We start from the raw sequence: 21003 nt of genomic DNA, 5'->3' as shown, positions 1-21003 counted from the left end.
ATATGCGATGTACCAGCAAAAGCAGAATATACACAGAAAGAAATGTAACCTTTGGCTTCCCTCAGCTACAGGACTGTTTCACTAACCTTGTCTTTTCACCTTCTTCATATTTATCTTTGTTATTTTTGCTGGACCGCTTCTGACCTCTATGTTTCACTTGTTTGTTTAGGACCAGCAGATCAATTGATGATCAATAGATCAATATATAATTTTCTGCCTCAAGGTGCAACATTTTTATACAAGTTAATTTAGTTTTGTGTTTTTTCAGAGGTGCTATTTTCCCTCTCTGCAAAAAAATAATTGGTCACCATAATTGTGACCAACCATAAAATGTTAAAGTTGAAAACAAATCAGCAAGCTACTAGCAGGGAGTCCTGTTTATGTCACTATTCCTTTATCAACAGAGGATGTTAAAATCACATCTGCCCTGATATGTCCTCTGCTACAACCTGTCCTCTAGGGAGGAAGTATTTGCAGTGACAATTCTTTACAGGCACAACAGAAGCCTGGCTGATGCATGGTTTGTAATTTTAATCAGGTTTCCTGCTAAACAGCTGCCTGTAGACTTTGAATTATTCCCAGTCTTGCCTTAGGCATTTCTCATTTCAGCAGAGAGAAAATACGGGTAGCTGAAAAATGTAGCACCAAGCAAGCACCTGAATTAAACAGGAATTTTTCAAGCCACATGAGCCTCTACAAGATGTAAAGGAATCACACTTTTTGTGTCGAGCACATTTAGGCTTGCCTAATACCTAACTTTTTAATGCTTTCCTTTCCCAATTGCAGCAGTCTTCAACAGTGGATCTGATGATTAGGAACATTTTGTTGAAGCATGCTGGGAAATACGGGTGCAGAGCCCAGACCAGCGCTGACACTGTATTTGCAGAGGCAGAACTTCTTGTGCGAGGTAAGCTTGTTATCTGGCAGTACACTGTGACGTCTTGCGCGCTCTTTATTGCTGGCGACTTACTGCTTCTCTTGAACTAATCCACAACTGCAGTACAGAATTACCGTATTGCACACTCTTGGAGAATTTAGTCCAAGTCACTGTGCCACTTGGCTAGCTTTTAGGTGAACAGGAACATTGACATAATGAAAAACTATCTCGGTGAACATATGGGCATTGGGCACATGTGGGCCCAAGACAGACTTTCAAATTTAGTGAGCCAGTGCTTTAAAGCTATTAGTAATTCTCTGAAATAATGTTAACAATTTCTTGGAATCTATTAAATTAGCCCAATTTGTTACAAGTGCAGCTCATCTGGGAAGTTGGTTAATTACAGTGATCATTAGAGATTTGCTCCTGCTGGGGACAATTGCGCCAAGACTACTTCCACATTATTGCCCCTTTTTGATCATTTCTACTAATTTTACATTATCATGGTGAATGTCCTCAGCAGATGTTGCATCTGCATGAACAGGTTTGCTATGTGCTGTTAAATAGATTGACTGAAATGTCTAGTGATCAAATGCGTTGGTTATTTTTTGATTGTTGCTGAAAATTGCCCATGCAAGTTCTGGGCTTTTTGTTTTTTTTGACTGTTGTAATGACACATTAACGCATTGTCAGGCTAATCATCATTTTATGAGTGACACTATTTAAGCCTCATTGCCTGGGGAGTTTTCATGGGAGATGGCAGGAATATTTATAATGAAAGCAAATCTATGTCAAGTTAAGCTTTGCCTGTTGATTGTCTGTGTTATAATCGGGCAATACTTTAATATCAGTGGTTGGTGAGTGACACTGGAATACTGTTGTGCAGGTAGACTCAAACTGTTAGTGTTGGGGTTTAAAGTAAACCTCGAATGTGTTTCATTTTCTCTCATATATAACAATTATAATTTCATAATTTCAAGTAATGAAGTCATCTTTTTAACCTTCAGCTAAAAAAATTATTACTACGCTTATATGTAAAGATGTCACTGAGTAGGGATGCTGTGGCATTAATATGGTCATCTCAGGCTTATAGCAGTAACCCATACCAGTTGTGTGACATTTTTGACAGCCAGCCAATCAGAGGGGAGATAGGTTGAAAGAAAGTTACTCTTTAAGGGAGAGGAACTATGAACAGAAACTCCACTAAAACCCAGTACAACAAAAATAGTTTTGTTTGTCGTTATTTTACTTCTTTTTTTTTTCATTTGACATTGTGGATTTTTCACTTTTATTAGAAAACCTATGGTGAGCAATCAGACAGGTAACTTGGGATGAAAAACGGTGGGGGGATTTGCAACACAGCTCCCTAGAAATGAATTATTATCTGTGCTATTATTAGCAGAGTATGTAAAGTATGCAATTTAATATGCACCTCTAGTTATGAGCCACAGTTTAATATGTTTTCATTACAGCTGACAAAACAAAACAAATGCATTAGTTAATAACAAAAAATATAAAACATGGTAGAGAAGCACGAATGCATCCCCCGGACATCATTATAGGTGGATATTTGTCATGTCAACTGCACATCTGCAGAAAGGATGGTATTTATTACTGGCAATGGCTAGCATGTATCGTTCACATTAATTTTGAGTTGATGCAGTTATTTGCATGCAGACTTCAGTTTTTTTTATATATAATGAAAATATCTTTGTTTCCAAGATACAAAACATCTACAATTCAAATTGTTATTTTAAGCATCTGCATCATCTGCAGATACAACATTTAAATACCATATACTATTAATAAGAAAGGACATAAAATAAACAGTAAGTTGTCTCCTACCTGTCAAAGCTTAAGCTGCTAACTAGCTGTAGCTAATAGAAATCAACTCATTCACTGCCCAAACACTGGCAAAACATTCCATATAGACGCCTATGACAGTAATTATTTGGATCCCACAGTGCAAAGAAATGGCCCTTGCAGTGTAGCTTTCTCATGGGCACTTTTGGGGGGACACAGTAGATTGATTTTCACTGAGCGCGCCACCTGTCTGCTTTTTCATTTACAGCTGTTCCCTCTAGAGTCCTTAGATGTTTGCTTTAGCTGCAGTATACGTTTACCTCTGAAGACTTAGGTAAACATATGTTCAGCTGTATTAAAACAGAGGAAGGCCTGCCGTCCAGTCACGCTGAGCAGAACTGGCAATTCCCTCCAAAAATCCAAAAAAGGAAGCGTCGCTATCCCTTAATCATCGTCAAATCCTTGGCAATGAATCTGTGTCAACCTGCATCCTGCTTCACTTTAGTCAGTTTAGTATGTTGTGTTCTTGTCTGGTGTCTGTTTGTGTAAAGATTACAACAGGGAGCTGGTTTTGTCACCATACACGCACAGCTGCATTTCCCTCCTAATGCTTCCGCAGTTGCATCCATTAGTGTATCTAATTGTAACAGCCCATAATGAAAACATCACAATGGGCCAGCTTAAAAATTGATTCAAACAGCAGCAAAGATTGATGATTGTTTGGTTTTTTCCTTTTTTGCGTGGCCATTTCAGAAGCGTTTTTTTCTTTTAAACTTTCAAACATGTTTTATCTGTGTCTCCTTTTTCTTCCACCAGGCCCCCCCGGACCACCTGGAGTGGTGATAGTGGAGGAGATCACAGATACCACAGCCACTCTGTCGTGGACACGTGGCGTCGACAACCACAGCCCTATCAGCACTTATAATATACAGGCCCGAAGCCCATTTTCATTAGGTTGGCAAACTGTCAAAACAGGTAATCAATAAGGAGCAAATTGCAGCCTGTAGATCTGGGAGGTTAATGTGAGGATATATACAAAGGTCGTAATCCTGCCCAAAGTTCTATACCAAGATAGAGAATCAATCCAACCTGATCAAGGTTACTGTTTTCAAGAGAAACAAATACAATTTTCTTTGGCAATCTTCTCTTACTTATATTAAAAGTTTGAATTCCTCGTTTTAAACAGTTGCTATAGAAAAAACTATGAAAACAGTGCTCTCTGATGCCCATGTAAACATTGCCTTCTACGTGTGAGATTTTTAACAGTAGGAATAGGATACGATAGGATAAATAAGAAGCAAATTGATCGTATTCACTGTTTCATTCATTCAAGTGTTTGAATGAAGGCTATGCCTAACAGAGTATGAAGTCACTCCAGTGCAGTCTGAGTTTATTTTAGTTCTAGTTTATCTGCTTGTCCATGTGAGTCATGAATATGCAGCTGAACTTACCTCTACGTCTCCTTGCACCTTGGAAGTTGGTGAATTTGTTTCTAGATAACCTGGTTAGCAAGTGCATTTTTAACTAACTGTAATATTAAATATTAAATTTTTTAATTTTAGAAGGCTTTAAAAATGCTCTTGTCGTGTATAGTAGTACAATTAAACAAATCACAAGAAGATATGTTAAAAGTCGATATCTATGAAGTTGTCTTAGGCTAAAATTAACTATGGGGATCATTTATGTCAAGTTTTAAACATGCTTATTTTTTCCAGTAAAGTTAAAATGAGACTCTGTTGGAATTGACTATTTTTTGAAACTGCAGTTTCCAACAAAATAGCACTGTCATATCCCGACAATGCTTATGGCTTTAAAAAAATACTGTCTTACCAAGTAGTAGTACAGTAGTACAAGTTTAAATAAGAACACTTATTAACTAATACAACATATTACCCTTCCCTCTTGCACTCATACCACTGTTCTCAAAAGGGTAATTTCATTTTGCTCCTTGCCTTGTGCGTGTTGAGCAAGAGTCACTTCATCTTCCTGCAGACACTAAGCGAAGGAGGAGAGGTGGCTGATGCGCCCGTTTGTTTCAGTCTTTGAGGCTGGTGCTGTAGTGCGACAGCTAGTCGGGCTTAATAAAGAACATGAAACACAGTTTTCTGTCATTTTCTAGTTGAATTCGGCTATTGTTCAGAGGTGCTCAGCAGAAAGTAATTTGAGCACATATCAAATGTCACTGGTGTGAATTTTAGTCAGTGTCATGTCAGCAGTAAGTAGGAAATTAACCTTTTGGGCTTGAATTATAAAACCGATCTATGTTCATTTAGTAAAAAACGCACTTTCAGTGCTTAGAAAGAAATCCTTTTCTTCTGTAACTACATGGAATAGCCATCAATTACTATCACTTAGCATTAAAGAATGAAGGCTTGCTAAGCGTCGTGTGTAATCCATCTTAATATGGCGTGTGATAATTATAGCAGAGTTTAAGGTGTGATAATGATTCATCCCCACAGATATATAAATCATACTTTGTATACCCTCCTCTCACATCATGTCTGTTCAACTACATTTAATTTGATAAAGCACAATTAGGTCTCTCTGATATATTGTCAGTGTTGAACTTGTTAAGATTAGCGTGAAGGGGATTGGGTTTTTAGCTCCTGCTCCTTACAAACAGAGTTATCAGCTCATGTTTGGAGAGCAGCCTGCTTGACAGAGTGATCTCATCGTGAGCCGCTGTGAATGAGAAGAGTGTAAGCTCCACTGCTTTAGAGACCTCTGGTTCATTTGTGACATGGATATGCTTTCAGTCAATGTTTGTTTGTTATTGCAGGATCAATATTGACAACGCTTGATTATGGCAGTGCTGAAGCAACTAGATTAGTTGCATTATCTCCTTGTAATTCTATTCTAAATACATTCATAAAATCAGATTTTTTTTCCTTTAGTCTGAGGCTGTAATTTAATTGCATTGGTTTGTTCTGCTGAAACTGCAAAAAATGGTTGAAATCACCTTCACTCTGTAACGTTTTAAGCTGTTGTTCATGCGTCAAAATGCCATATATCACCTTTAAAGCAAATTGTGTAACATCACCACCTGCTGTGAAAATATAACAAGTCACAGTGAATCTGTGAGGATGATAAAGAAGTTGTACAGTCCATAAGAACAAAGGAATCTTTTGTTGGCTCAGTTCACACTAGTTTTTAACTGAAAGGCAGGTTAAAATCTCCCAACACTGACATTTTGCATACAGGCATAAATTGTGACCCTTTTTTATGTCATTCTACAGTTTGACAGGATTAGATTTAAGAAATGTTATGCACAGTATGTTTTCATATGTAGACTATGTCAACAGACTTTGTAAAAAAAAAAATTTTGTAGGCCACAATCCAGGCTGTGTTGCTCTTCCAGATCTGTTCCACTTCTTGCCTGTTTCAGTGGCTTTTCACAGTGAAACACTTACTTAGTTGCATGATTGAAGTCAAAACCTTTGATTGTTTGGCCATAAAAAAAACCTCTGGCCTCTCCTGGTTGCATTTTATTTCTGTTTATTGCATGCTATACTATTCTTTGGAGAGGATTTTAGAAAAGGCATATGATACCTTACTGATTTATTCAATGTGCTTTCCGCAAACACCTTTAAAGCGCTAAGCTGGCACTTAGGGTACTTGCCTATTATATACTGTACATAAGGAAAACTGAAGTGCTATAACTGCAACGTTGTTCTGAATAAATAAACGCACAGGAAATACTCTTGTGTGCAGACCCAGAGCCAGTGACAGGAGACATGGAGTCAGCTATGGCTGTGGAGCTCAACCCCTGGGTGGAATATGAATTTAGAGTGGTGGCCACCAATGCAATTGGGACCGGAGATCCTAGTGCACCTTCGAGAGGAGTTAGAACTAAAGAAGCAGGTAATACAGATTTTGACAGACATCAGCTGTAAGAGCACAATTATATTTATTATAGTCAATTCAAAATCCAGTTGATAACTTATTGCTGTTAGAGAGCTTAGCTGTTGCCCCCATATGCCACTTCAGAACCATGTTGTATTCCCACTGTTTATGTACTCTATTTTAATTGGGGAGGACGTTGAAAGTAAGCTGCTTATGAATGTGAATTTCAACAAGTCTAGTGTTTCTGTAAAAGCAGCCAGGCTTTTAAAGCCCCAAGGCAACAACACAGCAAAATATAGCATTTACGGTGAGCAAAAATTCACTGTGCTGCTTCACTAACTGCTCATTTTCCGTCTACAAAATGCAATAATTATAAAGGTCAGTGGTCATTTCAAAGTGGCTTATTTAATCTGTCCCATCTCTTCAGCGTAATTAACAGACTAATAGCTGTATCTACGCACAGTTGTGGTAATCCATCCCAAAGTTACAATACGTGATCTAAATGTCAACAAATAGGTTCCAGTTCAAAACACAGCACTGGAAACCTACAATAGCTCTCACTTTGATTGACAGATGTTTCAGTGAAGGCACAGCCACCAAATAAGGTAGTTTTTTTTTTTTAGCTGTTTTCTGATGCTTTGACTATAGTTTTAAAAAAGGAGATTTTGTAGTCAGTGTTAACCTCTCTGTTTTCCACAGTCCCATCAGTGGCACCATCAAACGTTAGTGGAGGAAATGGGCGCAGACATGAACTGGTCATCTCGTGGGAGGTAGGTTTTCTGTCCAATTTCATTCAAGTTTGACAATGTGCAAAAAAAAAAAACCCGTTGAATTAAATGTGTTAAAGGCAAATCCCTTAATTTAAAAATAATACTTCTCACGAGCACAATATCCAAACATTGGAATTCCTCTGAGACCGTATAATCATAAGCAGAAATAGCACATAAATAACATATAGAAGGGTTTTTCTTTGAAATTCAAGATGCTAAATATATAAACATACTCCTGTTTTTACAGAATCTTATAAAAAGCTTGTCAATGTCTTGAGGCCAGATTGAAGATAGAAGAACAAGGAATAATGACTGCAATAATCAGTGCAAGTCAAAGTTACCCTGATAATAAATGTTACCCCAAAAGGATTTAGAAATACTAATACCATTTTTATTATCTTATCTCCGATTACTTTTATTCTCTGGATTCATAAAATAGTGCCTCTCGTTTTCTCTTGTGACCCTGTAGAACAAAGCAGTGCCTCTGGTAGTGGAAACCCACATGCATAAAGGCACATCATGATGATTATTTTTAGGATCATTTACATGAGTAAACATAAGAAGACATCTATAGCCTGTAAATATTCATCATTTAACTTGAGGAAGTATTACTCACTAGGATTAAAAATGTGATAATGGGACTCTGTGTAAGGAAATTTATCATCGCCTAGACGCGTCTGAAACAGCATGATGAGAATCAGTAATGTAATCCGAGAGTAAAAACGAGCCCACTGCAAGAAGGTTTATTGTAAACATCACTAAGTACATTTCTGACTTTATTCACTGTTTAACAGTGACTACTAAAAAGAAAAAAAATGCATATCATCTAATAATCATGTAGATGTTGCCATCACATGAGCTGCATGTGCTGCTCATCCTAAAAAACTTCACTTCCTGGGAATACTTGTCAGACATTATTAAGGAGGATAAAGCATGGTTGATGGATGACGGTAGTCCTTGTGGTTCTAAGCTTGAAGGAAATGGTCTGATGGTTTCACGATACACAGATGATTGCATTCATTTCCAGTCAGTTGCATTCACTTGAGGTGAGATGCGATGACTAGCTGCAGTAACGCTCGGTGTGTTTTTAGGGACTTGCATTTGATTGTCATGCTATTCCCAGAACCATCAGCGGGAGATCTAATTAACACATAGACAAAAGTTTCAGCAGCTCGAAAAAATAAAACGAGATCTTAGAGAAGTTGTGACTCTTGTATAGAACAAATTAATAGTACCTGTGATTACACTATCCTGCTAATACAAGGTTTTACATTTCCTTTTGTAAGAACCAAGTTTGGGATACAGCACTGTGCAAAAGTGGAGAGTCAACTCTCATTTCTTTATATTTTCCTTGGAAAAATTGGAAATGTGCTAACGTACATGGATATGTTGTTTTTGCTACGGAATGTCTAGACACAGAACTGGTTCATCTTTCGATTCAGGTGACTTTTCTGTGCTTGAATATATAAGGTCATAAAACACAACATAGGTTAGTGTTAAGTGCTTAACCAAGAAAGGGAAACATTCCTCTTAAAATGTTCAGATACAAGGACTAGGCCAAAAAATGATGGAAAAAGCAGCCAATGTCCAAAGGAAAACTTTGAAAGTAAAAACAACTTAACTTTACAAGAAAGTCGGGCTTCTTGGAAGAAAAATGGTAACAAGATGAGGGGTGACTCAGCTTTATCACAGTACTGTAGGTATCAGAGAAAATTATGTAGTGCACAAATATACCTCATTAGACATTTTCTACTCACTTAAAACTTCCAAAATTAAAATGTCTTTAGACAATGTGCAAAGGCCATAGTTCATAAACAGCAGGGCTCTATTTACATGTAGGCATAAGTTGAAGGATGAACTTGAAAACACTGAGGTTGCTTCTTCAGTTCTAGCTGTTTGTGACTTCATGTGCCCCAAAGTGAAAGGAGACAACTCAATAATGAGTTGGTAGAGTGGCCAACTACCGAGAATGTGTCATGGTGTGCTGTGTGGCAGGCAGGAATTGGACCCAAAATGCAGGACTCACGGAGGCAAAACGTGAACTTGAAGGCAGCTTTATTGCTGACCAAAGCAAAACCAAACAGAAAACCTAAACTGGAAAGCTAGAACCAAAATACACAAGAGAACATCAGGAGAGACAGGAGGCAAAGGAATACACAAGCTAAGAAATATAGAACAGAAACCAAAACACCAGTAGTCATAAGCCAAGAACCCAAAGGAAAACAGCCCAATAAACAATAATATAGAATCAAAACACTGGGCCACAGGCCCAGGACCGTGACAGAATGGTGTCAAACATGAGTGTGTTTTACCCACAATCAAGGCTTACCTACTGAGAGCGCAAGTGTCGAGTTCACATAAGTTTTTATCGTTTCCTTTTGTGAAATACAAAGCTCTTGAAACCTGAATTATTTATTCATTGTTCATCTGTCCACTTTCAGCACATCACAAAAATAACACATACAGTTTCTTATCATGGCATTGTTGCTTTTATTGGCCCACTACACCTTCTGTGTGTACACGTTATAAAGTTTCTAACAAGCAGTGTTTCCCAGTGTCAAGCCACAAATACAGGCATTCACTCCAAAAGTTATTAATCAAACACCTGACTGTTGCAAAATACCCAAACCTGTTTTTTTATGTTCACCAACCTTTTCATTTTGATAAATTATTCTACGGCCGTGTTCTTGACAGATTGTTACGGTTCGCACATTGAAATCTGTTGAAAAACATGTAGATCCGTTAGAAATTATTTCTCCACTGATAATTTCCTCAAAACAAACCATTCATGTCAGTTTCCCCCTTGTGTCTCCATTCACAACACCGGGCAACCAGGGAAAACAGCTGCACACTCCATCTTCTTCTGAACATGTCTGGCCACAGTAACACCTGGAGGTGTGCAGTTCTAATTACAGTCCAGGTGTGCATAGTCTGTATGCTTGATTGCAGCGATGTTTTGGAAAAAATGTAAATAATGTTCCTAAAAACTAGAAAATGAATTTTGATAACCCTAAGTTATATATTTTTTATATAAGAATACACTTTTATTTCTACTTCCATTCTACATGTGGCACGACAGTGGGACTGATTTGCAAACCAAATACAATTGTGCACTGTTGCATAGAGAAGACATAACTGTAAGATTATCTATTTTTTTATTGAACACCAGAAACAAAGAGGTAAACCACATTTAACTATACTACCGTGACATAAGCTGTAGCACTACAGAATTCTTTCTCATCAGCTGTGTCAGGTGTAGGTGGTCAAAAGCAGACCAAAGTGCGCTTTTACACCCTAAACTCAAAAGTTCTTGAAGCTTGGGCCCTCGGTGTGTTGCTGATTGAAAAGAATTTCTCTACTTCTTTGTTGCTGTAACTTACTGCAGCTGTCATTTCCAACAAACACGACAGTTTGCACTACATACTGGAAAGTTCCTCAGCTGTAGAAACAAAGATAAAATAACCCAGGTGGTGATGCACTGAACTCCAAGGCAGCATTGACCCTTTTATTAGGAAAGGCAAGGGAGATGCACATTATCTCCCTTGCCTTTCCTAGAGGGGTATATCACATAGGATGCCATGTGAGCTGTGAGGGGCTCAGGTGAACATTCATCATTAGGGCAAAGTGACCTTTTTCCATTTAGACACAGAGACGTGGGAGACCCATCTGCTGTGATATACTGGATGATTTTCTCTGACTTTCATTGAATTTATACTCAGATATGGAAAGTCATTGGCCCACTGGGACAGAACAGTTTTCCTCAGGACCAACCGTTGAACTGGCTGTTGTACAAAGGCAGAACATACACGAGATAACAGACTAAACATCTGTCTACAGTCATTTCCAGCACATGTGCAGATTGTGGTTATAAATGGCTCTGCATTTCAACATGTATAGATGATGTGTTGGGAGCTGTGGCAATATTACCATGTTTATTACAAGCTTATTATTAACAGTGGCCAAGGAGTGGCTCAAGATCATAGCTCATTGCATTTTAAACAGGGTTCTAATTTAGCCTTGAGAAATTTGCTTAAACATCACGGATCTTAAAGTTAGAGGGCGCAACTTGGTAATAATTGCAAAAATTGCTGACACGGTTCAAAGACGGCCAGCTGGGCCATTTACTACACAGAGCTACATCAGTCTGGCAAGTGATTAAGATGTACTGAATTTAAAATTTGGTCCCACCAGAGAGGCGCAGTAAAGATTAACCTTGACTCTTAGCGTCATTCTCTCTAAATCCAGAGGTGTTTATGAAAATCTGTTTGTAATCTCAAGCTACAATAGTTGTAGAAAATATAATAAGTTTCACAACAAGTAAGCGGGATATTAGTATGAACCATTTCCAAGTGGACAGCCTGGCTCTCAGCCAGATTCAGGCCAATGCAGCTACTGAATTGCTATGAGCAGAGCTGAGAATTTGCAATTGAGATCAGCTGAAGGATACATTAACAGGGGACCAGTGAACAGATGTAGAGGCAACTGACAGTTATTCTTGTAGTTATTAAGTATGGGAGCCCAACTGCCACTGGGAAGATAACCTTCACATCAGGAGATGTGCACCTCCATGGCACATTATGGGGGATAATGTCCATTCCAGATGGGATGCTGTTTGGTGGTAGACCATTTCCTATTTATAACTCAAGAGTGTCATTAGCTTGGCTAGTATAGCACAATGACATCCATCTTATAAATACCATAGCGCCCCATGTTGAGGGACACATAAAGCTCATAAAATAACGATTGATGCTTGGTATGACACAAACGCCTAATAAAGAGCCCTTATGAGTCATGCGTGAATTTAAATAATTACAAACAGCAATTTCTTGCTCACGATTCTCCTCATAAGGTTTATAGCTGTGACTTTCGTTCACGCACATCCATGATCTGAAGAATTAGGTTCTTCCACGAGTGGCTCAGCATAAAAGTGAGAGCGAACATTATTCAGTCTCCTCATTTGTTTTCATTCAGACATTTTCTCCAGTCAGATCAAGTTACTTGTGAAGTAGCGAGCCTACAACAGTGAAAAATTTAAGTGCTTCTTCAAGAATTATATTGTCTCTCTGCCAATTTTGAGGTACAAGAATTGGTCACCCATCAGGAAGTGTGTCAGTTTTCGAGAGAATCACAGCACAATGCTGAGACACTTCACTTTGATACAGTAGCCTCCTTCTGGTTCTTGGCATTTTAAGTAGTTTTAGCTCTACCCTATTTGTTCTTGCTTCTGCTAAATGCTTTTGGAAATAAATCAAGACTCTGTCAGTGATCAATGGAGATGGATATTAGAGGAGACGGAGCAGGAATGTTAGCCCTTTTTGGCAGTCAGGGCATGTGAGCGCATAGCAGTTCCGCCTTTCCAATCATCTGTGGAAAGTTGTCAGAGCCTGGACAGCCATGGTGGGCAGGGTTATTAAGCAGGATGAATGACTAAACAGTCTCTGCAGCTTCATTCAGCCATCTCTTTAGAGGCGACTGCGAGAGACTGCTTTTACACTTGTAGCCAAAGGGAGGACCATTAGTGATGCCTCCATAGTCCCCATCACTGAGCCTTAAGACTTACCTCAGTTCAAACTGTGTCCACGCTTATCTGTGACTATCTCACATCCCAAAGTCTTTCTGAACTTAACTAGCTAATTTGTTCACGCTGTTTTGTAAAGACCTGTGTTCCTTGGCATCTCTTTCAAATCTCTGCCAGCCGTGAGAATAATTTTGATGGAAGCTAATTCATTTCCACTGATCATCCCTGTAATTAGGCAGTCACGGTGATTGGTCATTGTCGAATGAAATGTGAACTACATCTCTATTCCCACGCAATCCCCCTACAGACTAGATAGCTAATGCGGGTGATGCCTTCAGGGGACTGTATCACTCTGAAGCTTATGCAAATCAACACATTACAGCAAATGCAACATACTTGCCAAAAACAGGTGTACAGGTGTTTGTCATTTATTAAATTTAGCCAAAGATTTAATCCCTGCTGCTCATATTTTAATTAGATTCTAGCTCACTTAATAAATTGGCACTTGATTTGATTAAGTACAGAGCAGCTGTGGAAGACACTTCCCAGTTTCACCACTATAGGAAAACCACAGATAATCACTGGAAACCCGTGTCCCCAAAATCCTCCTGTCAGACATGGAAAGATAAATAGCTACATAATGGGCACAACTGAGCCAGATATGATTTGTTTCCATTGCTCAAGACTGACTGCATCTTTATTAATACTGGCAGACAGTTGCAGTAAATGGGTAGGAAATTGAAAGCTGGTTAAACGGGATTACCGCAGAGGAGAAACTTCTTTTTTCATTCAATGAGATCCTTGCTTTCAATGATGAAGCTGTCCAGATTGGAAATTGTGAAAATGATGCACTTTCAGTCAAAGAGTTTAAGTGCTGCTGAGCTGCTTTTGTATTCTTATACCAGTGAAATACACTCCATGGTGATTGAGTCTCCTCTTTCTGTGTTTTCAGCCTGTATCTGAGGAGTTCCAAAATGGTGAGGGTTTTGGGTATATTGTTGCATTTCGTGCCAACGGGACACGAGGGTGGAAGGAGAAGATGGTGACTTCCGCAGACTCTACGATGTACAAATACAGGGACGAGACCTTCCCTCCTCTTACCCCCTTTGAAGTGAAGGTTGGTGTCTACAACAATAAGGGAGATGGGCCATTTAGCAAAGTTGTCATCATCCACTCTGCTGAGGGGGGTAAGTTAATATTCATGGTTGTATGAATTTTAAAGACAGAGGAGGAGTTGTTTTCTCCATTAGATCTTCACTGTTGTTTTACAGAGCCAAGGGAAGCGCCGTCTGATGTGAAAGCTTACGGCATTTCTTCCTCAGAAATTAGAGTGACTTGGAAATCGCCCACGCCTGGTCCTGGAAAACCAAGAGGATATGAGGTTTGTATAAATTATGTCTGTGATTGTTTCTTTGCACACTTTTGGTGTGTGACATTTTGTAAAACGTTCTCCTTCTTGCATTTTTCTGTCCTTAATTTCTATTAACAGGTCAGCTACTGGAAGGATATGGAGCTGGAGGAGTCAGGAAAAAAACAACAAACTGTAAAAAATGAGACATCGATGGTCTTGACAGGATTAGAGGGGAACAGTGTGTATGCCATTACAGTAAAAGGCTTCAACAGCATTGGCCAAGGTCCTGGCAGTACTGCTGTCACAGCCAAGACCAGGAAACCCCGTGAGTACAGCACTGACACTAATCTCATAATACTATATATGGAATACAGGCTACTTGTTAAGTTTGCTTGCCTGTAGAAAGTGTAGTAATTGACCTAGTTGGCTGAAGCTCTCTTTTAAAGTCTTTTTAAATTTGGACTTTGGGTGTTGTGTTATATCCATAGCTCCTGCTCAGCCACCAGCCAACCTTCACTGGCTTCAGGAGGGCAACAATGTGTCCTTAAGCTGGGACCCCGTGAAGGCAAAAGACAATGAGTCTGATGTCATCGGGTACATGGTAATGATCCATCCTTATATTGTTCAGTTACATAAAATCTGGTAAATTGTTAATGCAGGGAGGAAAAGTTCCCAAACAAAGTATCCTATCCTCGATTTTGCTAAAGATTGATCTCAAACTCTCCTCGTCTCCACATGAGTAGCCATGTTTATAGTTTATACACTGTGGCAAATAATTATTTGATCCCCTGCTGAATGCGTATGTTTGCTAACTCGCAAAGAAATAAACAGTCTTTAATGTTTATGGTCGTTTCATTTTAATGGAGAGAGACGGGATATCAACGAAAACAAAAACACATTACATAAAAGTTGAATAATTATTAGGATCAAATAATTATTTCCCCGACTGTATCTTAGAGAAATGATACCTCTCGAAAAGATTGAAAAATGACCTATGATACACAACTATATAAATGCAATAGGTATTACCATTACCTTCAGCAGGGTTTACATTCAAACTACTACTTTCTCATAAAGATTGGCTTGCTGCATTTCTACTGACCTAGTTTTGTAACAAATAAGAATATATCTGCAAATACACTTAGCTTATTTGACCATTTTTTTCTTTCATAGGGGTCTGAATGCACTTTTAGTGTGATATGCGGGGAAAAAAAAAGTGAAGTAAACCTTCAATGTGCATATGTAATGCAGGTGTTACTGAAACAGGAGGGCAGAGGCCACAACCAGGTGACAAGAACCATTAACCCTTCAACCATGCTCTCACTGCCAGAGGGAGGCACTTATGTCATCGAGGTGCGGGCGCTCAGTGAAGGGGGAGAGGGAGCCTTCAGCTCCCAAGTTCGACTTGTCACTTCCTCTGGTAAGCTGGAAGCTGCTTAGTTGCCTCTCTTCTCACTCACATTACATGACCTCTGAAATCCAATTTCTATGCACAAGCTGTTTTCTCTTTGTAGCAATCTTATGTCCTGCCCTTAATTTAGTCACCACAGCTGTTCAGCGAGCCAAGTTTTCTTTGGCTAATACTGTTTTAATTACCTCGCCCACACAAACCTTCCTACTCCTGCACAGCCAATTAACTTCTAAGCAACAGAATGAACCGAAACTTTGCAGTGTTACGTGTGACCAGCCAGATTTTAAAGGCAGTTGCAGTTTTCCTCTTTGTCTCTATATTCCACCACTCATTTTCCACCCTTCAGGAAAAAGATTATTTCCATGCAGCTACACGCTCCCGATATATAGACCACTATATTGAATACATAATTTAGCATTAAAAAAAGAATTCATCTTTGTATTGACTCTCCTCTCATCCACTTGCTTTCCTTAGGTGTCCGAGCAAAAAGCAACCAGTGCTCAGTGCACTGCCTGCCACGGAGCCTAACATGGACTGCAATCCTCCTGGTTCTTCTGGTGCCTTCAGCTTCCTGGTGAGGCCACGGTGGTGTCCTCACTTTCATGAAGGGAGCCACCAGTCTTCTGCTCCCTTTTTCTCTCTGACTGCCTGCTTGCTTCGGCCTTACCCATCTCAAAGGTGTGCTGAAGGGGTTTGATTCTGCCAGTTCACATGCAGCTCTTCAGAGTCCCTCCTTTTCAATTCAGTTTTCTTTGAGGCCCCGGACATTTGAGTTGCGCCATTCTTTCCAACATCACAATAGTGTTGTACTGTAGTATACATTATGTGGAAGGATTTGTTTAATCACTTAATTTAACATTATGTGTTCCTCTCAATGACTGGCATCTAACTACTTCCAGACGGCTCCTACAGCTCCGGGGCTCTACAGAGCATGAACAATTCCTTGAAAGCTGCTGTGGTAGTAATACAGGGATCAGCCGACCTGTTTCTTTTCATTACTTATCTGCATCAATTTACCCCTTGGCTGCCTAACAAGCAATGCAGCAGAGGCTCAGTAGAGATAAGTGCATTGTTTTCTTATTCACACATTGAGGAGAAAAAAGTTTTTTTTATGGAACCAAGAATCTTACTATTTCCAGACTTGCTTTTTGTACATTGTGTTACCTTTAGAGAAAAACAGTGGTGTGTGTCAGCTATGTCAAACTCTGTTTTTTGGTAGCAATTAAGCAATGCTTGGTGATACAGTTTGTTAACTGTTGGATGTATGGAAGTAGGAAACAGTGGTTTGGGTACATGCTGTGCCCAAACACATTAATAGACAAAGATAGCTCTGTACGGACTCCTGGTGTCAGTACAAATAAATGTGATGTATATTTTTTAAATGATTGTTTTTGGAATTTCTGACTTTCAGAATGTCTGTTCGTATAGGTGTGTGTGCGTGTGTGTCCGTGAAATAACTCTAATATCCAGTAGCTACACCCAAGGTATCCAGAAAACCATCTCTGAACACAAAAATGACACAAAAGGTCAAACATTGAAGCAGACGGACTACAACATCAGGTGCTCATCTTCTGATGACTGCTTCCATCAGGACAACAGGCCATTCATTCACATATTTAAACTAAAACTCAAATCATATAGAACCTTGCTGAGCTATCACACAGGTTTACATTTTAAGGAGTCTTGGCCATGTGTCATGTAAGATATGGGTAGATTAAATTTCACATGCGTGGCATTAGAGGCCGCAAAACTTTGTGTGATAAAAGACACTCTGCAGAGCCAAATAGGACAGCATCAAGAGTATCTCTCCTTCCTCCTGGGCTTCTCTCTTGCCTTGTCTGCAGTAAAAGCTTATCTTACAGGGCAGAAATCCAAATGAATTTGCCTCAAGTGTAATTAATGTTAGTATGGAGATCTATAGTCCTAAAGCCTTCTTGCCTGAACCGACCTTTTGCTTCCTCTGCCTCTAGCTCTGTGGACTCTATTACAGAGTCAGAGTAACCTGGCTCACCCGCGCAGGTTCAGACAAGGGTGCTGGCTCAACCACAAGAGATACGACCACACAGCAGAACAGAGGACGAACACTGCTCCGAGCAGTGTCTATCCCATAGATACTCTTCTTTCGGACTTCTCTGTTTTGGTTACGTTCAAAAGGGGAGGATGGTGAGAGTGGTCTCCTCTTTCTAACTTGTACATCATTTCTGTCTGTAGTGCTAAGCATTAAGCTGTTTAATGTCAATGGAGGGGTTTTGTGGTGCTTTTAGCCTGTTCAATGATGTCGGCTCAAACACATGCCTCCACACAAGTGCTAATGTACCAACCTTTAATTATTCATGCAGCACCTGACTGTGTTGGCGCATCTGATTTATGATAATGGATTATGTATCCAGCAAGGGGACCCATTTGGTTCAGAGAGCCAGAAGCTATAGTGTCAGCAATTAAAACATGAACTCCCCCTAGGTTAATGTCAGTGTGTGTGTGCATGCATGTGGATGTGTGCAGGATATACTGTGCTTTTTAGTAATCTACAGTATATTCAATGGTAATGGGTCTAATGCATATTGCTTGAGATTAAAAAAACAATATTTTTGCTGTTTTTGATGACACTACTTGTAGTTACATTTTGTATGTTAAAAATAAGCTGCTATTACTGTAGTATTTGAATATTTTTAATGACTTGGCCATAGAAATAGACATAAAAATATTACCTTAGGTACATTTTTCTAACGTGTGTATAACCTGGCCTACCTGTCTGTAGTGTGACTAAAGGAGTGACAAATGGTTTTGATTGGGTTAGCCGCACACCGACTAAAATGTCAAACCGAAAGCGGAGCAACCTTGCTCCGAAAACAATACTTTTGGAATTTAAATTTCAAAACTGATTGGATGATTTGAAGCTAGCATGCCACGTGTAAAGGTTGTCCCCTTGTCATTCTGAGTTAGCTTTCTCTGACACTTGCATCATGCACACAAGGAGGGTGACTCTGCTGTGTCAAAAACAGCCTTTCAAAAAACAACCAGCCAATATCTTCATACTGCCGCTTCATGCATTCCCTACTGTCCTTCCATTTTATAAAACTTACAGAGTCAAGTATTAAATTGTCTTTGCAGCGTTGTTGTTCAGGGAATCGCTTTGTGATTTAGAACTGAGCGATCCCTGTGACTTTGCTTTTGAGGCAGGTCACAGTTTAACACTCGTCCTGAAATTGCCAGAGAAGAACTGCAAAGAAGGGTCCTCCAACAGATGCAGCCGCTACAGTAAGAGGTAAACTGTAATATCATACAGTAAGAGATTTTCACATGCACTTCCATGTTTTTTCACTTAAAAAAAGGTCTTAAATCATACAGTTTTGGACAGATTTATCATGGGAATATGTTTGTTTTCTGAATCTTCTTTTAGGACAATTAGCAGATGCTACTAAATTGAAGGAAATATTTGGTTATTTTTACAGTAGTATGTTTTTACAGGCTTATATGTGATATAAATCTGATGTAATATAAAATTGTATATATAAATCATTTATTAGCTGTTGAGTCTGCTTTACAGGTCACGCTGTATGTTTTGGTATTTAAATGTAAAAATATTACTCTTGGGACTTCTGATTCTGCAAGCTAATTTGAATTTGTTATTCGAGGTTTCTGTGATGTTTGGATTTTCAGCCTATTGGCCCCCCCGGCAGTGACAGGAATGGCAGAGAATGAGAATTAGGGAAGAATGTGAACAGAAGGATTAAAGGAAGCGCTTTGTAGTGAGAGTCAACAGAAAGCATTGTATTGCATCAGTCCACTAATCATCAAACACGATGTCTTTTGTCCTCTAAAATCATCTTCTTGACCATTTATTCTGAGGAAACCAAAATGCACAGTATGTGCAATATTTTTGACCTTTACATGACATAAAATTGTTTTCCTATTTTTTTCTTGCATCATAATTTATTTTCAGATTGTTATCCTTCCTATTAGCTGTAAATTAATGTCACTTGGTTTGCCGGTTAAGTCTCCGGGTTAAGTAATGTTAAGATATTTGAACAAGTGTTGTTCAATTCAGAATTCAAAAACAAGTACAAGTGTAGTGTATAAAGTATACCCTCTTCAGAACTAAACCCTGCCTGTGTGCTGGCAGATGGTGTACTATTAAAGGGGAACTTCTTGAAATACGCCAGTTAATCTGATATACTGTGAATCCTCACTCATAAGAAATTAAAGCAAAAGGGCCCCGCAGTGAGGCCTCATTAGGGAGACACATTTAAGAGTAAATCTAAGAAGCGAGATGACAAATCTGGTTGATTAAACTTTCTTCTTGTTCTTCACACTTTGTGTTTTTCCTCTGTTTCTACTCTAAACATTTACCACTGAAATATAGTAATGAGATATGGGAAAATGTCTGGCGCTTGCTAAATCACATGATGTCTGCCTGCAAATAGTTTCCAAATATGATGTCTCATGCTGCTCAACAGAGAAAAAAATCAACATTTCCTAGATTTTTGCCTGCAGGTGTATTTCCTTTCAGGAAGTAAGAGTCACATATGGTGATTTGTTTATACAGATCTTGGAATTCAGCCAAATCCCTGCAGATTGGAGACAGTGGTGATTCAGTTTTGGAGATCCGAGCTACTTTTCTCAAGACCCATTGTGTGAGGAAATATAATGGGATGGATGTGTAAATCTGGGGATAAGGAAGGAGCAGTCTGTATAGGAAGATTTAAAGGTCAAGCAAGAAAGCAGTCAGCTTAGTTTAGACCTCTGCCAAGACCTTATAATCTACCCAGTTAGCAGTTACTTTCACAATTGCACTGTGCAGATAGCTGAATATATAAAAGTAGACTAAATTTGACCCAAAGGTGACACATGCATGAAGGTCAGGGGGTCACCAATTTCATAATATCTGTTTCTAAGGGAAGCAATAACAAACACAATGAATTATCTATAAGAGTAATCCATGACACATACATTGTTGCAATGGTCTAAGGGTAATAGTGTTCATGAGGAGTTTTGTGCAAGTTTTTCAGGACCAGTTTGAAGCTTGGTTCAAGCACCCTGAATAAATATATTCAGCTACACAGTTTTGTTGACCTTAAAGTATCTTAATAAGATTGTGGTTCTGTTTTCAATTTGCTCATATCTAAAGTTGTCTGTAACTCTGTATGGCACACTGTCATTAAAATTTCACATTAAAAAGTAACATCGGGCAGAGGTTAGGACTGATAGGAATTCAGCTATTTAATCTAGAGGCATTTCACAATATTCTTACTTACTTGTGGATTTAGCATGATCTGAAATCATTAAAAGCATATATTATATGCCCCATAGAGCTATGTTCAAGTCAATCCAGTAGGCATGCATGAAAGTACTTGACTGCCCAGCAATCATTTTATAAGTTCTTAGTTTAAACCCCAGTTATTTTATTTCTCGTTGCTTAAATAGAAATGA

The 21003-nt window shown here is 38.9% G+C and overlaps 1 protein-coding gene across 4 annotated transcripts in view; it reads left to right on the top strand.

The window, feature by feature from the left end:
* The window catches only part of cntn5 (contactin 5), a 120099-nt gene extending 103164 nt beyond the window's left edge, over positions 1–16935 (top strand). For all 4 annotated transcript variants that reach the window (XM_004560506.2, XM_004560505.2, XM_004560508.2 and 1 more), the window contains 10 exons: positions 787–907; positions 3497–3655; positions 6392–6541; positions 7223–7293; positions 13764–13998; positions 14083–14192; positions 14301–14487; positions 14651–14763; positions 15414–15582; positions 16048–16935. In XM_004560506.2, the coding sequence (XP_004560563.2) occupies positions 787–907; positions 3497–3655; positions 6392–6541; positions 7223–7293; positions 13764–13998; positions 14083–14192; positions 14301–14487; positions 14651–14763; positions 15414–15582; positions 16048–16151 (1419 nt within the window). In that variant the 3' untranslated portion in view covers positions 16152–16935. The remainder of the gene's footprint in view (positions 1–786; positions 908–3496; positions 3656–6391; positions 6542–7222; positions 7294–13763; positions 13999–14082; positions 14193–14300; positions 14488–14650; positions 14764–15413; positions 15583–16047) is intronic.
* The last annotated feature ends 4068 nt before the right edge of the window (positions 16936–21003 follow it).

This window comes from Maylandia zebra, linkage group LG14, assembly GCF_041146795.1.
Source record: "Maylandia zebra isolate NMK-2024a linkage group LG14, Mzebra_GT3a, whole genome shotgun sequence".
NCBI lineage: Eukaryota > Metazoa > Chordata > Actinopteri > Cichliformes > Cichlidae > Maylandia > Maylandia zebra.
Note: the sequence above shows the minus strand (reverse complement) of the source record. Positions and strands in the feature narration are given on the sequence as shown.